The 23,308-nt window shown below is 44.5% G+C and overlaps 1 protein-coding gene across 8 annotated transcripts in view; it reads left to right on the top strand.

The window, feature by feature from the left end:
* The first annotated feature begins 2,968 nt into the window (after positions 1 to 2,968).
* Positions 2,969 to 23,308, top strand: part of LOC143787570 (uncharacterized) — a 38,886-nt gene continuing 18,546 nt past the window's right edge. For 3 of the 8 annotated variants that reach the window (XM_077276441.1, XM_077276445.1, XM_077276446.1), the window contains exons 1-7: positions 2,970 to 3,041; positions 4,022 to 4,064; positions 6,625 to 6,936; positions 7,012 to 7,397; positions 9,988 to 10,148; positions 10,869 to 11,001; positions 12,079 to 12,252. In XM_077276441.1, the coding sequence (XP_077132556.1) occupies positions 6,699 to 6,936; positions 7,012 to 7,397; positions 9,988 to 10,148; positions 10,869 to 11,001; positions 12,079 to 12,252 (1,092 nt within the window). In that variant the 5' untranslated portion in view covers positions 2,970 to 3,041; positions 4,022 to 4,064; positions 6,625 to 6,698. Of the gene's footprint in view, positions 3,085 to 4,021; positions 4,065 to 6,624; positions 6,937 to 7,011; positions 7,398 to 9,987; positions 10,149 to 10,868; positions 11,002 to 12,078; positions 12,253 to 20,002; positions 23,306 to 23,308 lie in introns of those variants that run through there. The other 5 variants (XR_013218401.1, XM_077276447.1, XM_077276443.1 and 2 more) reach the window with 5 other exon arrangements.

The raw sequence follows: 23,308 nt of genomic DNA, 5'->3' as shown, positions 1-23,308 counted from the left end.
ACTGATATTGGGGTGCTGTATATATCACAGATATTGGGGGGCTGTATATGACACTGATATGGGGGTGCTGTATATGACACTGATATGGGGGTGCTGTATATAACACTGATATGGGGGTGCTGTATATATCACAGATATTGGGGGGCTGTATATGACACTGATATGGGGGTGCTGTATATAACACAGATATTGGGGTGCTGTATATAACACTGATATGGGGGTGCTGTATATAACACTGATATTGGGGTGCTGTATATATCACAGATATTGGGGGGCTGTATATGACACTGATATGGGGGTGCTGTATATGACACTGATATGGGGGTGCTGTATATAACACTGATATGGGGGTGCTGTATATATCACAGATATTGGGGGGCTGTATATGACACTGATATGGGGGTGCTGTATATATCACAGATATTGGGGGGCTGTATATGACACTGATATGGGGGTGCTGTATATAACACTGATATGGGGGTGCTGTATATAACACTGATATGGGGGTGCTGTATATATCACAGATATTGGGGGGCTGTATATGACACTGATATGGGGGTGCTGTATATATCACAGATATTGGGGGGCTGTATATGACACTGATATGGGGGTGCTGTATATAACACTGATATTGGGGTGCTGTATATATCACAGATATTGGGGGGCTGTATATGACACTGATATGGGGGTGCTGTATATAACACTGATATGGGGGTGCTGTATATATCACAGATATTGGGGGGCTGTATATGACACTGATATGGGGGTGCTGTATATAACACAGATATTGGGGTGCTGTATATATCACAGATATTGGGGGGCTGTATATGACACTGATATGGGGGTGCTGTATATAACACAGATATGGGGGTGCTGTATATAACACAGATATTGGGGTGCTGTATATGACACAGATATGGGGGTGCTGTATATATCACAGATATGGGGTGCTGTATATAACACTGATATGGGGGTGCTGTATATATCACAGATATGGGGGTGCTGTATATGACACAGATATGGGGGTGCTGTATATAACACTGATATGGGGGTGCTGTATATATCACAGATATTGGGGGGCTGTATATGACACTGATATGGGGGTGCTGTATATAACACAGATATTGGGGTGCTGTATATAACACTGATATGGGGGTGCTGTATATAACACAGATATTGGGGGGCTGTATATGACACTGATATGGGGGTGCTGTATATGACACTGATATGGGGGTGCTGTATATAACACTGATATGGGGGTGCTGTATATATCACAGATATTGGGGGGCTGTATATGACACTGATATGGGGGTGCTGTATATATCACAGATATTGGGGGGCTGTATATGACACTGATATGGGGGTGCTGTATATAACACTGATATGGGGGTGCTGTATATAACACTGATATGGGGGTGCTGTATATATCACAGATATTGGGGGGCTGTATATGACACTGATATGGGGGTGCTGTATATAACACTGATATGGGGGTGCTGTATATATCACAGATATTGGGGGGCTGTATATGACACTGATATGGGGGTGCTGTATATAACACAGATATTGGGGTGCTGTATATAACACTGATATGGGGGTGCTGTATATAACACTGATATTGGGGTGCTGTATATATCACAGATATTGGGGGGCTGTATATGACACTGATATGGGGGTGCTGTATATGACACTGATATGGGGGTGCTGTATATAACACTGATATGGGGGTGCTGTATATATCACAGATATTGGGGGGCTGTATATGACACTGATATGGGGGTGCTGTATATATCACAGATATTGGGGGGCTGTATATGACACTGATATGGGGGTGCTGTATATAACACTGATATGGGGGTGCTGTATATAACACTGATATGGGGGTGCTGTATATATCACAGATATTGGGGGGCTGTATATGACACTGATATGGGGGTGCTGTATATATCACAGATATTGGGGGGCTGTATATGACACTGATATGGGGGTGCTGTATATAACACTGATATTGGGGTGCTGTATATATCACAGATATTGGGGGGCTGTATATGACACTGATATGGGGGTGCTGTATATAACACAGATATTGGGGTGCTGTATATATCACAGATATTGGGGGGCTGTATATGACACTGATATGGGGGTGCTGTATATAACACAGATATGGGGGTGCTGTATATAACACAGATATTGGGGTGCTGTATATGACACAGATATGGGGGTGCTGTATATATCACAGATATGGGGTGCTGTATATAACACTGATATGGGGGTGCTGTATATATCACAGATATGGGGGTGCTGTATATGACACAGATATGGGGGTGCTGTATATGACACAGATATGGGGGTGCTGTATATATCACAGATATTGGGGTGCTGTAAATGACACTGATATGGGGGTGCTGTAGATAGCACAGATATGGGGGTGCTGTATATGACACTGATATGGGGGTGCTGTAAATGACACAGATATTGGGGTGCTGTATATATCACAGATATGGGGGTGCTGTATATAACACTGATATGTATGGGGGTGCTGTATATATCACAGATATGGGGGTGCTGTATATGACACAGATATTGGGGTGCTGTATATATCACAGATATGGGGGTGCTGTATATGACACTAATATGGGGGTGCTGTATATGACACTGATATGGGGGTGCTGTATATATCACAGATATTGGGGTGCTGTATATGACACTAATATGGGGGTGCTGTATATGACACTGATATGGGGGTGCTGTATATGACACAGATATTGGGGTGCTGTAAATGACACTGATGTGCTGTTAATGACAATCTATATGATACATCATTACAACTTACACAACTTTATCCCTGAGGCTCAGGCACATGAATTCCTATGGCATTGCACATAAACGTCGTGTTAACTCTCAATAAAGTTTGTTGAAAAGAAAAAAAAGCCGGGTGTCCGTCACTTCTTGTCAGCTTCTGTTTTTGCGGAAGCGCAGACCGGAAGTGGTGAGAGGAGCCGGCATCTGTCGGTCACCGGGCAACAGAACGGAGGCGACAGGCAAGGAATACAAACAGACGTCTGATTAACCCTCTCACTGCCGGTGCTTGTTGTCTTTAGCCCTTAATTAAAGGGACAGTACACCCTAAATCGTCATGTTTGCTTGTGCAGTTAATGACAAACCTTTGTTCCCTGTTGTCAGCCCTCTCCAAGCTGAGGAGAAAATGGTGTGTGACAAGTCAGACCCTTGCTGTAATCCCCTGCAGATGTGTCTGTATACAGCCGCTCCCCTTCTATAGACCCTTAGGAGATGTTCTTCTTAAAGGGCCAGCGTCTCTTTAAATCTGTGATCGGATCTGACCTCCTTGTTTTGCTGCAGTTTCTTTCCAAGGTGCTAATCGCCATGGAAACCAGACATCAGTGACTACTCCTGTGCCATCATCCCTAGGGGTGGTCCGGAGTTGTCGTTTGTTGCTAAGCAACAGCGATTAAGTGTTCTGTATGGGGGTAAGCTGCTGCCAGACAGCAACAAGGGCTGCTGAGCACAAAGGATGGGGCAGATGAAAGCCAACATGCCCGATATAGGAGACAGCAGGCGTTCTGAGAATCTCGGCCCATCCTGGGGTTCTCTGATTTTTGTCTGATGGGTATATGCACCTTAAAGGGGTTTCCCACCCTTGGACATAATTTCTTTTTTTTACTTGGGTCTAAAAATCATTTTTGCAAATGGGTTTTTATTAAGAATTTTGCACCATTTTTGTTTTCCAGGATCTTTCTTTTCTATGTGGTCATAAATCTGCTGAGAGGAGGTTAAAAAAGGACACAAAAGAGCTGTAAATGCCCCATCAGAATGAGCTCGCCGACAGGTTCTCAGTCAACTCATTCTGCAGCCGCCAATAGACACAGAGGCCGTAGAGAGCAAACGGTGCAAAATCCTTAATGAAACCCAATTGCACAATTTATTTTTACTTACGTTGTCCCCAAAGGTGGACGATGTTTCCAGGTCTGACGTTTTCCTTTTTTTTTCTTTTGTTTTACAGATTTGACGAAAGTTACCTTAAGGCTGCAGTCGCCTCGCGCTGAGTAAATGACTTTTGTTCTTTAAACCGCACTTCATTTCACTTTTTTTTTTAAACCTACTTAAAATTATTTTTAATGTCTAAAGGAGGATGATCTTTTTAAATTTTTCTACCTTTTTATTTTTTTGTTTTATTTTTACTTCTATAAAATATTTTTTGGGGGGTCATAAAATATTGCCCTTTTATTTTTTTTCATGTTTTTAATTTATTTTGTCTTTAGTTGTAGTTAAAAAAAATATTGTAATGATTATTTTTTTTATTTTTTTTCTGTCTTTTGTTTTTTTTGTTTTATCTTTAATCTTGTTTTATATTTTCGAATGTCTAAAAGAGGTTCATAAAATACTTTTTATTTTTTTCGTTCTTTTTAATTTAATTTTAATTTTACCTTTTTAGTGCCAAGTAAAATTATTGTTAATGTCTAAAGGAGAGTGATAAACTATTATTTTTTTATCTTTTGATTTTTTGCTGTATCTGTTTAATTCAGCCAAATATTTTTTGTGTCATAAATTATTTTTTTTTTGCTTTTTTTTATTTTATTTTTTTCTTTCTTTTTAGTTCTAGGTAAACATTTTGATGTCTAAAGGAGGGTCATGAAATCCTTTTTACCTTTTTGTACTTTTCTGTTTTGTTTTACTTTTTGTGTTCTACGGTAATTAAAATTACTCTTAATGTCTCCCTAGTCATACATGTTTTTTCTTTTTTGTTTTATCTGTTTAAGTCTTCAAAATATTTTTTGAGCTTCATAAATTATTTTCTTTTTTTTCATATTTTCATTTTATGCTTTCATTTTTTAGTTCTAGTTCAAATATATTTTAATGTCTAAAGAAGAGTCATAAATTATTTTTTTTTAATTTTTTTTTGAGGGTCGTAAATTTATTTATGTTTTTCTATTTTTATTTCATTTTCTTCTTTCCTTATTTGTAGGTAAAACCTATTTTAATGTCTAAGGGCTGTCCCACACGTCCAGATAATTCCGGTACCGGAATAAATCGGTACCGGAGTTATCCGTGTCCGTGTGCCTGGGAACTCACGGAGGCCATACCTGCGGCACACGTGTGCCGCCCGTATGGCGAGTGGGTACCACACGGAGCGTGTGGTACCCACTCTGCATGGTGCTGAAGCTGCGATTCATATCATCCCTGCAGCAACGTTTGCTGCAGGGAAAATATGAAGAATAGTGTTTAAAATAAAGATCCATGTGTCCGCCGCCCCCCCACCCCCTGTGCGCCCCCCCCCGCTGGTCAGAAAATACTCACCCGGATCCCCCCGTCGGCAGTCGCTCCTTCCTGGTCTGGCCGCGGCTTACTGTATGCGGTCACGTGGGGCCGCTCATTTACACTCATGAATAGGCGGCTCCGCCCCTATTGGAGGTGGAGCCACATATTCATGAGTGTAATCGGCCGCATACAGTAGAGAAGCCGCGGCCAGACCAGGAAGGAGCGACTGCCGACGGGGGGATCCGGGTGAGTATTTTCTGACCAGCGGGGGGGGCGCACAGGGGGTGGGAGGGCGGCGGACACATGGATCTTTATTTTAAACACTATCATTCATATTTTCTCTGTAGCAAACGCTGCTACAGGGAACATATGAATGGCGGCTTCAGCACCATGTGGGGGGGACAGCGCTTACTGTAGCGCTGTCTCCGGCACGCCACACGGACCCCAGACGGAGAATGTCCGTGTGAGGTGCGTGTTTTACACGGACCCATTGACTCTATTGGGTCCGTGTAATCCGTGCGCTCCCACGAACACTGACATGTCTCCGTGTTTGGCACACGGAGACACGGTCCGCACACGGTCCGCACAAAATCAATGACATCTGAACAGATGCATTGATTTTTATGGGTCTACGTGTGTCAGTGTCTCCGGTACGGGAGGAAACTGTCACCTCACGTACCGGAGCCACTGACGTGTGAAACCGGCCTAAAGGAGGATCATGAAATAATTTTTTAAATTTTATTTTGCTTTTTTTAGTTCTAATTAAAAATATTTTTAATGTCTAAAAGAGGAAGATAATTTTATTTTCTCTATTTTTACTTTTTGTTTTATCTTTAACTATACAAAATATTTTGTGAGGGTCATAAATGATTTCCTTTTTTAATTTTTTTCCTATTTTAGTTTTATTTTTTCTTTTGTTCTAGCACAAAAATATTTTAATGTCTATAGGAAGGTAAAAAAAAACCTTTTCTTTTTTGTACTTTTTAAAATATTTTTTTAGTTTGCGTTCTAAATAAAATTATATTTAATGGCTAAAGATGTGAATTTTTTTCATTTTTTATTTTATTTTTTTAACTCTAAAATTTTTTTTTAGGGTCATAAATTCTTTTTATTTTTTTCAATTTTAATTTTATTTTTTTTTAGTTCTATTATTTTTTTAAACTATCGTTTTATTTTAATTACTATTTTATCTTTTCACTTTGAATTAAAAAGGACAATTAAAAATGATCTAAGTTTTGCGCTTATTTGATATAGTGTCAAATGAAATTCTTGGATTAAGATATTTTATGTATATAAAAGATAGATTTGTTTATTTCTATTAATTTATTTTTTTTTTTACTACTTTAGGGTCGTGTTCAGAACTGTAGTAATTCCCTTAGCAGAAAATTACGGTATCTATTTAAAAAAAAAAAAATTTTGCCATGGATAACAAAAGCCGTCAATTGGTCACTAACGGGCGAGAAGAAGAAGACGATCAGTCTAGAGACGGCAGTGTTCAGCAATGTCTCCGAGTTCTAGTAACAAAGAAAAGGAAGTTAATCCTCCACCTGGACTTGAATAACACGATTCTGGTGTCGGACGCGGCCACAGGTCAGGGTCCCAGAACCGCGCTAAATTCCTATCTGAGCACTGTTTCCTGGGGACGGATCAATGATGCTGGTAAGTACCTTCCAATCCGAGAACAAGGGGCCCCAGATCCCACCGCTGCCGCTTAATAATACGTTTTCATTTCAGGCGAGTGGCAGTGGGTCAGTGATCAACCCTCGGCGAAGCCTCCATGCGAAGACGCCGTCAACTACTACAGCCACTTTGGTCGCGACGGGAGCTTTAGCGACAGTAATATCGGACAACGCTTCAGAGGGGTCTTCGATGATCACATGAAGCTGTTGGAGTGGCGGGGCGATGCTGACGAGAGGTTTACACAACAGGGTGAAGATGGAAAGGATTATCACTGGATCCTCCCGTCCTTCTTCCACATGCTAGAGAGCCTGCACCTACAAGGGAGGCAGTTCTGCGTCATATTGCGGACCTTTGGCGTCGACCTTCCTCACGTGTTACAGTCCGTCCACGCGGCTCTCCAGGGGAAACACCCACTATTCCCTCAGCTGCAGCAAGTGCAGGTAAATTTAGTTTTTTTTTGTTTCCTAATCTGATGCTTGAAATGGGACTCCACAGAGACATGATCTCGTTTTAAAAATAAAAATGGATCAATATCTGTCCATGGGTTTTGTCTGATATTGCCGTTCGGCTTCATTTATCACAATCAGTATGGGCTGCAAGTCTATGGACTGATGGGCTCCTATTTCTTGATTCTGGACGGGGGTCAGTGACCGGCTTACGTGCTCGGTTGTCTTGTTTCTGGATTCCATGGTAGAGGCAACTCTCTACGGCCAGTCTCACACGTCCAGATAATTCCGGTACCGGAGAAAACGGTACCGGAGTTATCCATGTCCTTGTGCTCACGTAGGCCATCCGTGTGGGATCCGTGTGATGTCCGTGAGTACGTTTTTAGGGTCTGTGTGCTGTCCGTGTTCTGTCCGTGTCCGTGTATTGCAAACAATTTTTTCAATTTTAACCCTATGACAGGAAAAAACGCACATGGACAGCACACGGATGGCACACGGACAGCATCCGTGTGCGGTACGTGTTTACACGGACCCATTGACTTTAATGGGTCCGTGTGATCCGTGCGCTCCCACGAACACTGACATGTCTCCGTGTTTTGCAAACGGACACACGGTCCGTGAAAACACGCTGACATGTGCAGAGACACATTTATTTTAATGTGTCTACGTGAGTCAGTGTCTCCGGTATGTGAGGAAACTGTCACCACACGTACCGGAGCCACTGACGTGTGAAACAGGCCTACATGAGCTTTCATGTTGGCTTTAATGTGGGAACGTTTGGGGTACAACCCCCAGTACACCTATCGACCCACTGCGGTACCCAGCTCTATTCTATGTCCCTGTCAGCATGTTAATGGGGTTGAGCTGTAGTACCAGGTTTAGCCACAAAGTCATGGATGGCGCTATGTTTAGCAGCTGCTTCGTTCACTCACTTAATTGGTTCTGGGGTGGTACATTTCATTGAACCTCCAGCTCCATGGTAAGAATGCAACCAAAACAATTCCTCCAACAATAAGCTATGATCCTCTTCAAATCAAATAACACAATAGAGCAAATGAAGTAGCAACACGATCAAAAATTATATAAAAAATATACATACCTATAATACTGCGGATATAATATATATATATATATATATATATATATATATATATATATTCTGGCAATGTATGTTATTTAAATCTATAGATTCTACCAGCAGACAAGTCCATATGAGCATTATGATATGTGTCGATAGCAGGTTATACAGGTCATAGATCTCTATATATTTTGTCTCTTGATTGTGCATGATTATTGAGGAAGGGTACCCCGTGTTAATTGTTATACATGATATTATTCTTGAGAGATTTATTATTCTATTTGATTGCTTATCTATAATAAATATTATATTTTTTATATAATTTTTGATCTATTGGTCTATGGTAAGAATGGCCCACTACTACTGCCATTATGTTTATGCTGCCCAGGTTGACAGCCACTTAAAGGGCCACTCCGGCGCCTCTCTCCTTCACATTGGGAGGTGACTGATGATGGACCATTGTGCATTTCCTGCAACGCGTCCCGGCAGGTGTTTCTTGTTGGGACTTCTCACCTTCTGTTGCAGAAGTGAACACTTTTTAAAATTATATGTTCAGTAGGAATTTGTGGAACAACTCTGCGCTGCCGTAAGGATAAATTCCGGGAAATTACCAAGGATTCAGATTGGTTTATTCAACTCTTTTGGGGTTCCTATGCCCTCTTCGTCAGGAAATACCACATATCATATGTGGTATTTCCTGACGAAGGGGGCACAGGAACCCCGAAATGCGTTGAATAAACCACTCTGAATCCTTGGTAATTTCCTGGAATATATCCTTACGGCAGCGCAGAGTTGTTCCACAAATTTCTACTGAACATATAATTACGGTATATCAGGTCGTAGATCGACCTGTGGATCTGCAGCAGCCGCCATTCTTACATGCTTGTATCCCATCTTCACCAGGTGGGTAACTCTTTTGATGTATCTACTCTGGTAACGTGGATAAGACCCTATTGTGCTTTTTTGTCTTCCCCTTTTCTATACAACTTTTTCAAATAGCAAACCTGGTTCATTCTCTGGGTCACTTTTTTTTATTTTGTCATACCCACCACTGATTGACGGGTACTCCTCTTTACGTGCGGAGAAGCATCAGTCATTGTTGGGGCGGCAGCTCCTGAGTACGGAGGACTGACTGCACAGACGGGACCCAAGCACCGGGCTGTCACTGCAGATGATAAATGCAGATTTTATAGAAAAGCACTGCAAGGTCAGAAGTGTCCCAGTGCTGGAATCGGGGTGTCCGTCACTATTTTTTTCTGGGATAAGCCTGGAGACAGATTCACACTTGTAGCATCCCCGGGGGTGGACTCAGCAGCTTACCGAGGACGGATTTAATATAAAACTAATTGGTAGCAGTATAAACCTCTACAGCGTGGCCGCACTAATCTGCACCATGCGTCCATCGCTGGTAATTAGCTGTCACTCTCCTGCTCCTTCGTCTATGGAGATATCGGGACCCTGAATCTGCAGCCGCTTCTCTCTCATGTTATTATCTTGTATTCCCAGCTGACTACAGACCTCGCTCCTGGAAGAATCCGCTGCACCAAGAGGGACGTTGTACTGACCCACGGGGTCGATCGCATCTCCACCAGAACTAAGGAGAGGAATATCTACCAGTATTTCAGCAGCATGGAAGGGATCGGGGGCTTTCAGGACCACTTTGATTGGTAAGAGGAGGGATGAATACGACTACATATTGGGGTCTGCACCTCCTTCCAGCAGTGGTCATGGAGGAGAATGCCGGCCATCTCCTTGTGCTCGGTTCGGACTTTATGTTGCTTTTTACTGAGCTTCTGGCATTGCGTTGCGATTTTTTTCCACATGCAACCTGCAATCTAGAGAGACTGTAAAACAAAGTCATAAATGTTTCCAACTGTGTTGGAAATATTTATATGCAGTTTATCTTTTTTACAGCTCTAAAGTGGCGAGTTGCACAAATGTTTTTGTCTGAAAATTGCAGTGTAGCCCCAGCCTTGGAGTTGGTAAGGGCCATTATATTTGGTGGAGCAAATAGATCAAAGGAGTTTAGCACACCTCGGGAGAAGGACGACTGTCTCACAAAGTTGTGGCAAGTCAGTATGATACGTCACTACTTTTTGATGTCGGTCCGGTCTCTGGGAATCAAGGGACTGCAGCACCTCATTTGCACAGCAGATTTCCCGGTCACCGCAGCCATCTATACGTTGGGCTGTGCTGGGATCCCTGCGCAGCATCTGACTGTGAAGAGGCATCAGCACCGTGGCCCCTGCACTCTAATCGGACCCCACCAATCATGAGACAGTACTGTACCTTTCCTCAGTACATAGATGGGTCCACATGTTGCTTTTTTATTACAGCCATGAGTTAAATGTTAGTAAAACTTCTAATATATATATATATTTTTTCAGGTGGGCAAGAAATAATTTTGCAGCCTCCGGAGGAAAGCCGTTCTGGATCGACCCGACTGACTGTACCACCCAGCACATCATCATCGATGACAACATCCGTCTGAGTGAACACGACGCCATTGTTAATTGCCGGGTATGTCTGTAGAAGGATCGCATATAATTGTCGATTTCCTCTAAATCAAAGCCAAATTACTACAAGAATCCTGGAAATCTCTGTATAGTATCATTAATCTTTAGTAGAAAGTTCGGCCTTCTTGTCACATTTCACGCTCACTGCGCTCAGGGTATGTGGAAAGTTAATCCTCTGCGTGGTAACAAGATATCCCTGGGAAGGGGGTTGTCTCCTGTCAGATATTAAGCACATATTACTAGGATTTGTCACTGATCTCTGACACTGGGCCCCCATGATTGGAAAGTTCAACATTTTTTGTGATGAAGTGTTTTCTCGTGCAGCGGATTTGTGGCTGCGACTCCATTTCATACATCTGAATGGGAACGTTTCTGCAAGTGCGCGGATTTCTGCAAGCCCCTTTTAGATGAATGAGAGTTTTGCAGTAAATCTGCTGTTGTGATAAGACCTTAAGTGTAGTTTTGCAAGGTGGCTGATCAAAGTGATGATTGCCAATAGATGGGCGAGGTCTGCCATAAGCGAGATCTGCCCGGCAGCATGACTTCCACACACCTGACTAGAGTATAAAGAAATAGGTTGGTCTGATGAGACCGCATCTTTATCTCCCTCCCCTTTATAAAGCACTGTTACACCATGGGGAGCGTACAGGTGTATGAAGTGGGCTCAGGATCCTTTCTACAAGGGGCATGTGCCGGCTGTGTTACACAGCTACCACCTGGCTCTAACAGCAGCAATAAGAGCAAGCGCCAGTCTCTGATAGTGTCATTTAAGTGACGCAATCCTGGTGGGGCGACCGTCTAGGTGCACATTACCCCTGGCATGATGTGATCACTGTTTACAATGCTACCTCTTGTCCTTCCAAAGTCTCCTCTTGCTGCCATCTTGGTACTCCCGAAAAACTTCAGTCGCCCCTCCCCCTTTTCCCATCTAAGAATTCATTACAAGTTTTGGACGAGGGGAAGGCTAAAATACAAATTGTGCATGGAGGAAGGGGGTTAATCTTTTTGCTGAAGTTTGATCTTTAGCGTCTTCTTCTTGCTCCTTACTGAGATGGGGGTACTTTCTTTTTGTCTGCACCAGGTGCTTTTGGATAAGGAGAAGGGGAAGGAGTCCAGGACAGCGCTGACCTCGGAGCTGTACGACATCTGCTTAGTGCAGACAGATCTCCTCCGTGCCATCGCTCAGAAGGATTATTTCCTGGACTGTATCGGAGTCTGCGAGGACAACTATGAACAGTATCTGCGAAGCTTTCAGGTGGAATAGAGTGAAGATTTGCTGATAGAGCGATGACCGGGGACCAGTAAGGTGGTGGAATCACTTGCACTCACTAAATCATCCTTCATGTGTCTGCACATGTATCCGGAGCTCACGCACCTGCATGGGAAGAAATCAGGGCGCCATTTAGTGAGTGCAAGTGAATTCATGTAGTCATTTTGCTGACATATAAGTATCTTGAAGGGGTTTAAGGGTCATGGTTAAAGGGGTCCCTCCTACTGCTTAGACCGTGAGGTTTTGTCTTGTTCATGTCCTATCAACAGGACAGGTAGTAGTAACCTCTAGATCGGTGGAGATCTGACTTCTGAGACCCCCAGTGATCGCTAGAACAGGGCTCTACCCAACCACCGCCCCATTCAGTCATCAAGGGGACGGCCGGAGACAGCCGAGTTCAGCACTATAAGGAATGTAGAGAGCGACGGTTTAGCACTTGCTTTGCCGACTGCAATAGAGATTTAATTTGTTACAAATTAAAGGGACTGTCTGCTAGTATTGATATTAATGACCCATCCTTAGCATAGGTCATCAATATCAGATCGGTGGGTGTCCGGTACCAGTCACCCCCATCAATATGCTGTATTGACCTCCAGCAGCGGCCGGATGTAAACAGTGGACGGAGCAGAACAGTGCAGCACCGGTCCCCGTGGAGTGGTCGTTCTCTGGTACTGCAGCTCAGTCCCTGTTGTCAGTACACAGTGGACGGATCTGCGCTGTTCTGCTGCTGCGCTGTTCTGCCACTGCTGCTGCGCTGTTCTGCCACTGCTGCGCTGTTCTGCTGCTGCGCTGTTCTGCTGCTGCGCCGTTTTGCTGCTGAGCTGTTCTGCGCTGTTTATAGCCGGACCCCCACCCATCTGATGTAGGATAGGTCATCAGTAGACAACCCTTTAATCTAGGACCAGTCCTGTTTCTCAGGAGCTTTTGCTTTTACATTATTACGCAATTTTGTATTGTCTTTCTGTTTGGATTTCAGGGGTATTATACTTTTTTTTTTGTAGTTTTTATTTTGCAACACTGTCACTTAAATGAAGCAACTTGTGTTTCCAATCTACGACCTGGGGCTCATACGCCGGACCTACTAGTGACTGACAGCTGTGTCTGCTTGCGATGTCAGACAGACTGTCAATCACTGGTTAGTCCCGCCCACTGGACTCATTAATAAAACACCCAAGGATTTCTTTGAATAAAACGAAAGTTTTACTGAAACTTTTCCACAAGAATGTTTATCATCTGCTCCATAACATCCGGCCTGCAGATCAGTGGCCACTTTTGACATGACAGGTTCCCTATTAAAGGTGTCGTCTGGTCTAAAGGCATCAATATGTTTAGGCCTGACAACCCCTTTAACTCTATGTAGGGGATGTGGAGCTATGTACTGGAAAACCACTAGGTCCATATATTAATAAATTATTTGTACAGAATTTGGTCCTAAAAAGTGACCAGGAATATGAAGGTGGAGATTATTTATAAGGAGGGTACGAGGGTCTCAGGCTGGGTATATAATATATGTTTGTCAATAAAGAATTACCATATTTGTGTATCGGGGGTCTCTGCTGTTTTCTGGCTGGTTCGTCCAGCAGAGCTTTGGGGGAGCTCACAAGTCCTGGTCCTTCTCCCGTCCTCGCCTCTGATCATGACACCGCAGTCTCCTCACTACAGAGCAGGGAAGGAGCTCCGGAATCTGCAGAATTGTGTAATTAAGCGGTGATCTGACCATTATGGGGACTTGCATTTTTTTATGCTGTGACGTTCCAGAAGCAGCGACATTGCACCCTATCGTACCCAAAGTGCCTCCGCGCTGCACTTGCAACCAACATGGCTGCCTGACATTCTCTTCCAGTTAAACGGCCATCTGCAGATAATGAATGCACCATCTAGATAGGCATTACATAGCGAATAGGGTTATTATTGCACAAACACTATATAGACAAAAGTATGTGCACCCCTCATCCCCTCCAGGAGCTTTTTTGATCATTCATAGACATTAATATGGAGTTGGCTCCTCTGCAGATATAATGGCTCCTGCTCTCCTGGGAGGGATTTCTACCAGATTTGGAGGAGTCTCTGTGGGAATTTTTTCCCCTTCATCCAGAAAAGAATTTGTGAGGTCAGACCCTGATGTTGTGGTTAGGCCGGGGTCACAATCTCCAGTCTAGGATGGGGCTGAGGTCCGGTCTCTGCTGCTGCTCATGTTTCCACCATATCTATATGGAGCTTGTGCACTGGGCTCAGTCATGGTGGCCATAAAAGGGTCTTCACCAAACTGTTCCAACAAAGCTGAAGCTACAGTTGTCCACAATGTCTTATTCTGAAGATGAAGATTTCCCATCACTGGAGCTGAGAGACCGAGACTGATCCGTGATAACATCACCATAGCATTATCCCCTCCACCACCTGTACAGGGGGCATAATGCAGTCAGGGGGTAACGTCCTCCTGGAATCACCAAACCCAGACTCCTCCATGAGACACAGATAGAGAAGTGCGATCCGTCACTGCACAGGACACGTCTCCTCCAGAGTCCAGTGGTGGCGGCTTTACACCACTCCATCCGACACTCGGCATTGTGCTTGGTGATGTACGGCTGCATGCAGCTGCTCGGCCATGAAGCTCCTGAAGGGGGGCAGTGTTTGTGCTGATACCAGAGGAGGTCTAAACTCTGCAGTTATGGGGTCAGCAGATCGGTGGTGACCTTTCTGCCCTATAGACGCAGGGTCGCACTTGGACGTGACCGCTCTGATAGTCCGGCATGTATCGGGTCCTCCTGACATATTTTCTATATTGTGATCTCTTATCCAGTTTTCAGGAGATTAGATTTTTTTTTATTTGCCATTTGTGAATCCGAAGCGCGACCGTCGGCCCCTCGGTTATTGCGCCTCCGATTTTGCCGTCATTGCTGTTTATGGACGTGCGGCGGAGCAGATGGTTTGCGGGCAGAGACGCCGCGCTTAGAAAAGCTATTTTGACAGAAAGGTCAGAAGAATCAATAAAAGTGGAAAAGTGGAAATAAACAAAAGGTCTCGGAGAGACGAGGAGCTCCATGTACCGCGGCGATATTAATACAGCGAGGAAAGATGAGATCCGCAGCGTACGGCCGGCCGAGGAGTGCGCCGTATATCTCCCAGCATAATAACAGCCTATTTTCGTGTCTGCACTATATGGTGACACGTGCACTGTACATGGGTACGTTATATGGATCGGAGGGATCCCGTGTTTGTCCCGACCAAGAAGCTCAATCCTGTGAAAAAAACATCTAAAACTTACATCTGGCTGGGGTATTTCTGGAGCCGGTGAACGGATGTGACTGAGCCCCGGGCAGATATTTTCCCCCCAAGAAAAAGTCTGCATCGTACGAATGTGCTGTAAGATTACAGCTCCTGGTGACGTCCGGTGCACTGGATTTATCGCTGCCGCTGTTCTCCACCGATTCTCTTTATTCAATTACCTCTGCAGATCAAAGCTGCAGTACCGGACTCAACCCATTGCAAAGGGTGGCGCTGTTTTCAGAAGAAAGCAGCCATGTTATTCTAATTGTATGCAACCCCTTTAATTGCTTAAAGGGGTGAAGGAAGCGTTTATCATGTACAAATTGTAGCTAATCATATAACTTGCAGTATACCAGTATGTTTGGCTGCAATACTAGACTTGACCAGTAGAGGGGGAGCTCTTCTCTGACTTCGACTCCTGACAGTGGGAAAGATCGTAAGGGTTCACACAGCCAATGAAAACCCAGAAGTCATTATCTCAGTAAATTAGAATAATTAACAAAAACACCTACAAAGGCTCCTAAGTTTTTATAAAGGTCCTTAGTCTGTTTCAGAGGCTCCACAATCATGGGGAAGACTGCTGACTGACAGATGTCCAGGAGGCGTCACTGACACACTCCACAAGGAGGGGAAGCCACAAAAGGTCATTGCTAAAGAAGTCGGCTGTTCACACAGTGCTGTATCCAAGCAGATTAATGGGAAGTGGAAGGAAAAAGTGTGGTAGAAAAAGGTGCACAAGCAACCGGGATAACCGCAGCCTGGAGAGGATTGTTAAGAAAAGGTAATTCAGTAATGTGGGGGAGATTCACAAGGAGTGGACTGCTGCTGGAGTCATTGCTTCCAGAGCCATCACACACAGACGTATCCAGGACATGGGCTACAAGTGTCACATTCCTTGTGTCAGCCACTCATGGCCAATAGACAACGCCAGAAGCGTCTTACCTGGGCCAAGGAGGAAAAGAGCTGGACTGTTGTCAGTGGTCCAAGGTGTTTTCAGATGAAAGTAAATTTTACATTTCATTTGGAAATCAAGGTCCCAGAGTCTGGAGGAAGAGTGGAGGCCACAATCCAAGCTGCTGGAGGTCTGGTGTGAAGTCTCCACAATCAGTGATGGTTTGGGGAGCCATGTCATCTGCTGGTGTAGGTCCACTGTGTGTTATCAAGACCAAAGTCAGCGCAGCCGTCTATCAGGACGTTTTAGAGCACTTCATGCTTCCCTCTGCCGACAAGCTTTATGGAGATGGAAATGTCATTCTCCAGCAGGACTTGGCCCCTGTCCACACTGCCACAAGTACCAATACCTGGTGTATAAACAACAGTGTCACTGGGCTTGATTGGCAGCAAACTCGCCTGACCTTAACCCCATAGAGAATCTATGGAGTATTGTCAAGAGGAAGATGAGAGACACCAGACCCAACAATGAAGACGAGCTGAAGGCTGCTATCAAAGCAACCTGGGCTTCCATAACCCCTCAGCAGTGCCACAGGCTGATCGCCTCCATGCCACGCCGCATTGATGCAGTAACTGATGCAAAAGGAGCCCCGACCTAGTATTGAGTGCATTTACTGAACATACATTTCAGTAGGACATTTCAGATTTTAAAATCATTTTTCAAGCTGGTGTTATAAAGTATTCTAATTTATTGAGATAATGACTTCTGGGTTTTCATTGGCTATAAGCCATAATCATCAACATTAACAGAAATAAACACGTGGAATAGATCACTCTCTATGTAATGACTCTATAGAATATAGGAGTTTCACTTTTTGTATTGAACTGAAATAAATTAACTTTTTGATGATATTCTAATTTTGTGAGAAGCTCCTGTACGTCCATGGGTCACTTTGTAGAAATCGTGCACGTGTCCTATTACTGGTAATGGGGAGCGTGCACGTTACCTTGCAGGCAACCAAAAGATTCCTTCTCATTGGCGGCTTTTAATGCAAAAATGGGAGATGCAACATAGTCCCCTTTAAAAATATACACTCTCCTAAAATACTCTGTGCTGCTGGTCATTCTCATGGCTGTAAGTGACTTACCCCATGTGTATCAGACTGGAATCCAGTATTATATCACCTCTGATAACTATAATTTTAATGTCTCCTCTCCATCACGTCTCGTTCCCCAAGGATCGGCGTCATGGCCGCTTCCATGGTCCCTGAATGAGCAAGCGGGGTCAGAGAGAAGCTTTAATGACTGATCACCGGCCTGACTGTAATACACTAATGGCAGATGGGGTAATCCTCCGAGACCCCTTATCTCCCACCCCTCCAGCTGCGTCTGCACTACATATCCCAGCATGCACTACTCACTGCCAATAATCCTCAATCAGGGCAATGCAAGAGTTAAAACCCCCAGATGCTGTAATGAAGGATACGACTTATGAGGGTCCCCGGGGTCTTTCCATTAGGAAACAAGGATGATTGGCGTAATATCGAGTGAATGATTCATTTTCATGCCTGCGCGGGGAATATATTGGTGTAATGTGTCACCATTATTATGGCTAAGATTGATGATCAGAAATGTCACAACCAAGAAAATATTTAACTATAAGGGTCCTCGGCTCCCCCCCGAGAGGGCTCTCGCCTATCAACCAGAATGGTGAGGAAACATCAAGAGCGTCTCCCCCTCTGGAGGACCCGGCACATCCATACATGACATGGATTGTGTAATACTCCATTTCCCCTGCGGGGGCACTGCAGTAAAATTCAATACCTTTTTCTGGGTTCCTTCACAGATCAGATCTGATCTTTGTAGATCGCCTTGTGATTTGTTTAGTAGGGGATCCTTTTAATAAAAAAAATCCCAAAGAAGATAACTCCTTTAAACAACCCCTTTTTGACACCCTAAAAAAAAAAGATCGGCCAAAGTTGACAACACCTCTAACCATTTGAGCTTCTGTGATCCTCCAGAGATTCCCAGGGATCAGCTGTAATCTGGGAGGAAACTATTCAGTTTCTCTGCAGCACACCCGCAGGGGAGATGAAGTATTGCACTGCTCTCATTGAAATCAATGGATTACTGGTGTGACACATGGACGTGTCGGGTCCTCCAAGGCGAGAGATGCTCTAATAGGTGGGATGGGAATGGGAGCCCCTAATGAAATCTGAACTTCCTAGTGGGATATTAGAAAGTAGGGATTACAAACCAGACATCCCCTTTAAGATAAATTCTAGTCTTTAAGGGATAAAATGTTGAAAATAACCCATGATCTAGTAGCGTAACATCTAATTCTTGGGAATGAAAATTTGAAAAACAACTTTATTTGCAATACTTGCCTGACTCAGACCACTGGTAGCCCCCGCTACGCCATAGCCGGGGTCTCCATTACTTCCCTTGGGATGGTTTACAGATTGGGCTACAAACGTAAGACGCCTCTATAGTCACAGGGGCAGAGTGAGGAGCCGACATACAGCTCCTTGTAGCTCCGCTTCCGCTGGTGCGAAATTGCAGATATTACGATTAATACAGTATTCGACCACAAGAGGGAGCCACAGGGCTAAATGTGGGAAAGGGATAATTTATGGACTGAATGGTGACAGCTTTATTGCCGGAATCTGATTGGCTGCTGTAAATCTATACCGATAAATCTATTTAGTCTCTTGCTCCTCCTGGAGATGACTTTCTACAGTTGTCAGATATTTTTCCGTAGGCACAAGATTATGCTATAGATATATGTGATGTGCGGTTTAGCTATGATATATAAATCATATGATTTATTTATATCAATAGTGATAATGGAACATCATTTACTCCAGTTGTTCTGCTGTATTGGTATCTCCGGGGGGCGCTCTGCCTACATGGGGCACTTGCGCCATACATCATCATATACCCTAGTGAGGAGCCGTCTCATCTCCTGATGTGTCTGTATGAGAAAAGCTTACATTTGTCATGAAATAACAATCATCTTTTTGTATTTTGCCATTTTGCCGTTCCTCTGTTATTACTCCTGGAAATGTTTGAATAAATTCCCGTCCCTCCCTAAACACTTTGAGACTGATTGGACAATATCTGGACCTGTAAAGACACCCTCCCAGGTGCTAACATCCAAATTTATTAATACATTTGGAATAGGAATAATAATGGATTGGAACAACACTGATATCTTAAAAAAAAAAAAAAAGGACTTTAAGTCAAAGAATAAATGGATTTACGAAAACCGGCAAGTCTGGGAACGTGACAGCGACTTTTCAGTCTTATAAAAAGCTTCAAATTCTCACTGTTTGCTGTCGCCACTAGGGGGAGCTGACTGCATAAGAAATCAATAAGCTCATTGGAAACTCCAGCTATAGGAATCTCCCCCCCTAGTGGTGACTGCAGGAAAGGCATCATGCTCCATTGCTGTGGACCAGTGACTGGGATGTGTGCAGCGCTTTGTCCACTTTACCTTGGGCTATCGCGGGCCCTGGTGATTCTGATATCAGGCATCTCTACTTTCCTGATGTTCTGCACTATGTTTCCTCTGCAGAGTCCCGGAGCCGGCGCTGCAGTATAAATACATCCCATAGTGGCACCTTCATAGCCGGACTGCAATGCAGAGACTGGATGCAAAGTCTACTGTAATCAGGTGACATCTGCAGATGAAGCGGGGGCAGGGAACATCCCGGCATTTAGGATATGCACCTGTTCTATAGAGCTGCATAGCGCCCCCTATGTATCGCATGCCATTTACAATTCTGATGTCTCTGAGCACCTCAGGCACCAGAACCCAGATGGGACCACTACCTCGGCCCCCGCCTGTTGCTTCACCCCAGTTCTCATTTCCTCTGGTGGGATCAAGGCTGTCCAGTCCGAGTCTGCCTCTACTTCAGAAATCTGAATATTTCCTTACATCTATGTTTGGTATTTGTTCTGTTGTTTGGCACCTTGGCTTTGTCCTGTTACACAGCTCCAAATCCCCTGCACAGACATAAAGTGAGAGGAGAAACTTCTGGCTTCCTGCAGCCGTCAATAGGGGGAGCTCAGGAGCTTACTGCAAAACATAGTCACTGCAACTGGAGCTGTACAGGTCTGTATGAAGTGAGCTCCCCCTGCTGGTGACAGTGGGTAGTCAGAAGATAATATATACTGTATATATTAGCTCCAATCCCCATAAAGATAGATAGTTGATGGAGAAACGAAACTAGCTACTTCCTGCTTCACCAATATCATCTCTGACATCCACTTCCCTCTCTGGTGTCACCTATGACCTCTGCTTCCCTCTCTGATGTCACCTCTGACCTCTACATCCCTCTCTGATGTCATCTCTGACCTCCACTTTCCTCTCTGATGTCACCTCTGACCTGCACTTCCCTCTTTGATGTCACCTCTGACCTCTTTTTATCTCACTGATGTCACCTCTGGCCTCCACTTTCCTCTCTGATGTCACCTCTGACCTTCTCTTTCCTCTCTGATGTCACCTCTTACCTGCACTTTCCTCTCTGGTGTCACCTCTGACCTCTGCTTCCCTCTCTGATGTCACCTCTGACCTCCACTTCCCTCTCTGATGTCACCTCTGACCTCCACTTCCCTCTCTGATGTCACCTATGACCTCCGCTTTCCTCTCTGATGTCACCTCTTACTTGCACCTTCCTCTCTGGTGTCACCTCTGACCTCTGCTTCCCTCTCTGATGTCACCTCTGACCTCTACTTATCTCACTGATGTCACCTCTGATCTCTACATCCCTCTCTGATGTCACCTCTGACCTCTACATCCCTCTCTGATGTCACCTCTGACCTCTACATCCCTCTCTGATGTCACCTCTGACCTCCACTTCCCTCTCTGATGTCACCTATGACCTCTACATCCCTCTCTGATGTCACCTATGACCTCCGCTTTCCTCTCTGATGTCACTTCTTACTTGCACTTTCCTCTCTGGTGTCACCTCTGACCTCTGCTTCCCTCTCTGGTGTCACCTCTGACCTCTACATCCCTCTCTGATGTTACCTCTGACCTCTACATCCCTCTCTGATGTCACCTCTGACCTCTACATCCCTCTCTGATGTCACCTCTGACCTCTACATCTCTCTCTGATGTCACCTCTGACCTCTACTTATCTCACTGATGTCACCTCTGACCTCCACTTTCCCCTCTGATTTCACCTCTGACCTCCACTTCCCTCTCTGATGTCACCTCTGACCTCCGCTTCCCTCTCTGATGTCACCTGTGACCTCCCCTTCCCTCTCTGATGTCACCTATGACCTCTACTCACCTCTGATCTATAGTTTATTGACACCTGGAGAGTGATGGCAATGTGAGCGGACTGCCAGGAGGAGCTGAGAGAAGGACTCCCTGGGTGACCAGGTGACGGTAATGGAAGCTTTGTGAGAACCAGTATGGCTGACGTTAGATTCTGAAAGGCGTCAAGTCACAAACCGGTGAGTGTAAAAGAGATGGTATATGTCGGGGGGTGGCGGGTGACCCTTCGGGCTCTATAATGGCTGCAGGTAGTAGCCCCCCCCCCGGGTGCTTGTGTATTAGGGGAGGTAAGTCTCTTTGTGGAGAGCGCCAGGTCAGGAAATGCTTCCTGGGAAGAAAGTTATGTAAATGAGCTCTCCTCCCGAGTAAAGAAAGAAAGTAAGCCGGCGTGTGGGGGGTGCGGAGCTTTTCTGCTGTGGGGGAATGGCCGCTGTTTGCGGCTCTTAATCAGTAACTTCCCACTTTCCTCAGGGACCGTCTTACGTTTAGCATTTCAGTAAGATTTCTCCTTGTGTCGTCCTTGTCAGCGCCGCACTCCTATAAATACGCCGGGAAGTCGCTGTTTATTGCTTGTCGTAGATGCTATTATACATTATGTTCATCAGCTCCTGGGAAAGCTGGGTGACAAGTAGTTCAGCTCAGACTGGGACCGCACACGGCTATTGTACCATTGCAATATCTATCGAGCTGCGTTTTCATTTACTGCTCTACTGCTAAGTTGCAGATAATTCGCCATTTAGGATTTTGGGAAAGTTGGGTGACGACCATCGTTCTGTTTGTGAGTCGCTGCAGCTTCTAGTAATCTTGCGTCACGTCTTCAATTGGATCTCCCCATCTACATCTGCCCAGGAAAAGATGACGCTGGCATAAAATGGGTTGTCACCCAACTTTCCCAAACTCCTGAACGGCAAATCTGTTACAAAGTGATATGGAAGTAATGATTTATTACCGGATCAATAAACAATTTTCCATTTTGGATTCTAGGAAAGCTGGGTGAGAGCCACCTAATGTTGGTTGTCACTTAGCTTTTCTATACTCCTGAGTGTCAGGGCAGCCCGGACAAATAGCATTGTGGGATTGGATGTCCATCACTGGACCACTAAGAAGGTTTACCATTCAGGAGTCTTGGAAAGCTGAACTATAATCTCCTTATTGGTGAATATACGACAATCACATTTAAAAGATTACTAGCAATATTGCTCTAGATCACTACCATGGAAAAGCTGAGTGAGTATCTCCTATTGACGGTCATATTGCTGGTTACCCAGCTTTCCTAGACACCTGAAAATTAAATGTATGCAGGAATGTGGCATTACGGGTATCCTGTTCCATTCAGGTGTCTGGGAAAGCTGAGTGCCAACTCACTATAGGTGGCCATATTAGTTGTCACCCAGCTTTCCCACAAACAGATGTAGCCAAGAACCGGCCGTATAGAATTTCTAACCAAAGACATCATTGGATTTTTAATTTTTTTTTATTTTAGGGGTAAATACCCTTTAAACGTCAAAATGGGTCCAAGAAAAATGACCCCCCAAATTGTCGTCCCTGCGGTGGGAGCGTCGGACGCGTGATCCCTGATTCTGTCTCATTCGTTTG

The sequence above is a fragment of the Ranitomeya variabilis genome, chromosome 8, assembly GCF_051348905.1.
Source record: "Ranitomeya variabilis isolate aRanVar5 chromosome 8, aRanVar5.hap1, whole genome shotgun sequence".
Lineage (NCBI taxonomy): Eukaryota > Metazoa > Chordata > Amphibia > Anura > Dendrobatidae > Ranitomeya > Ranitomeya variabilis.
Note: the sequence above shows the minus strand (reverse complement) of the source record. Positions and strands in the feature narration are given on the sequence as shown.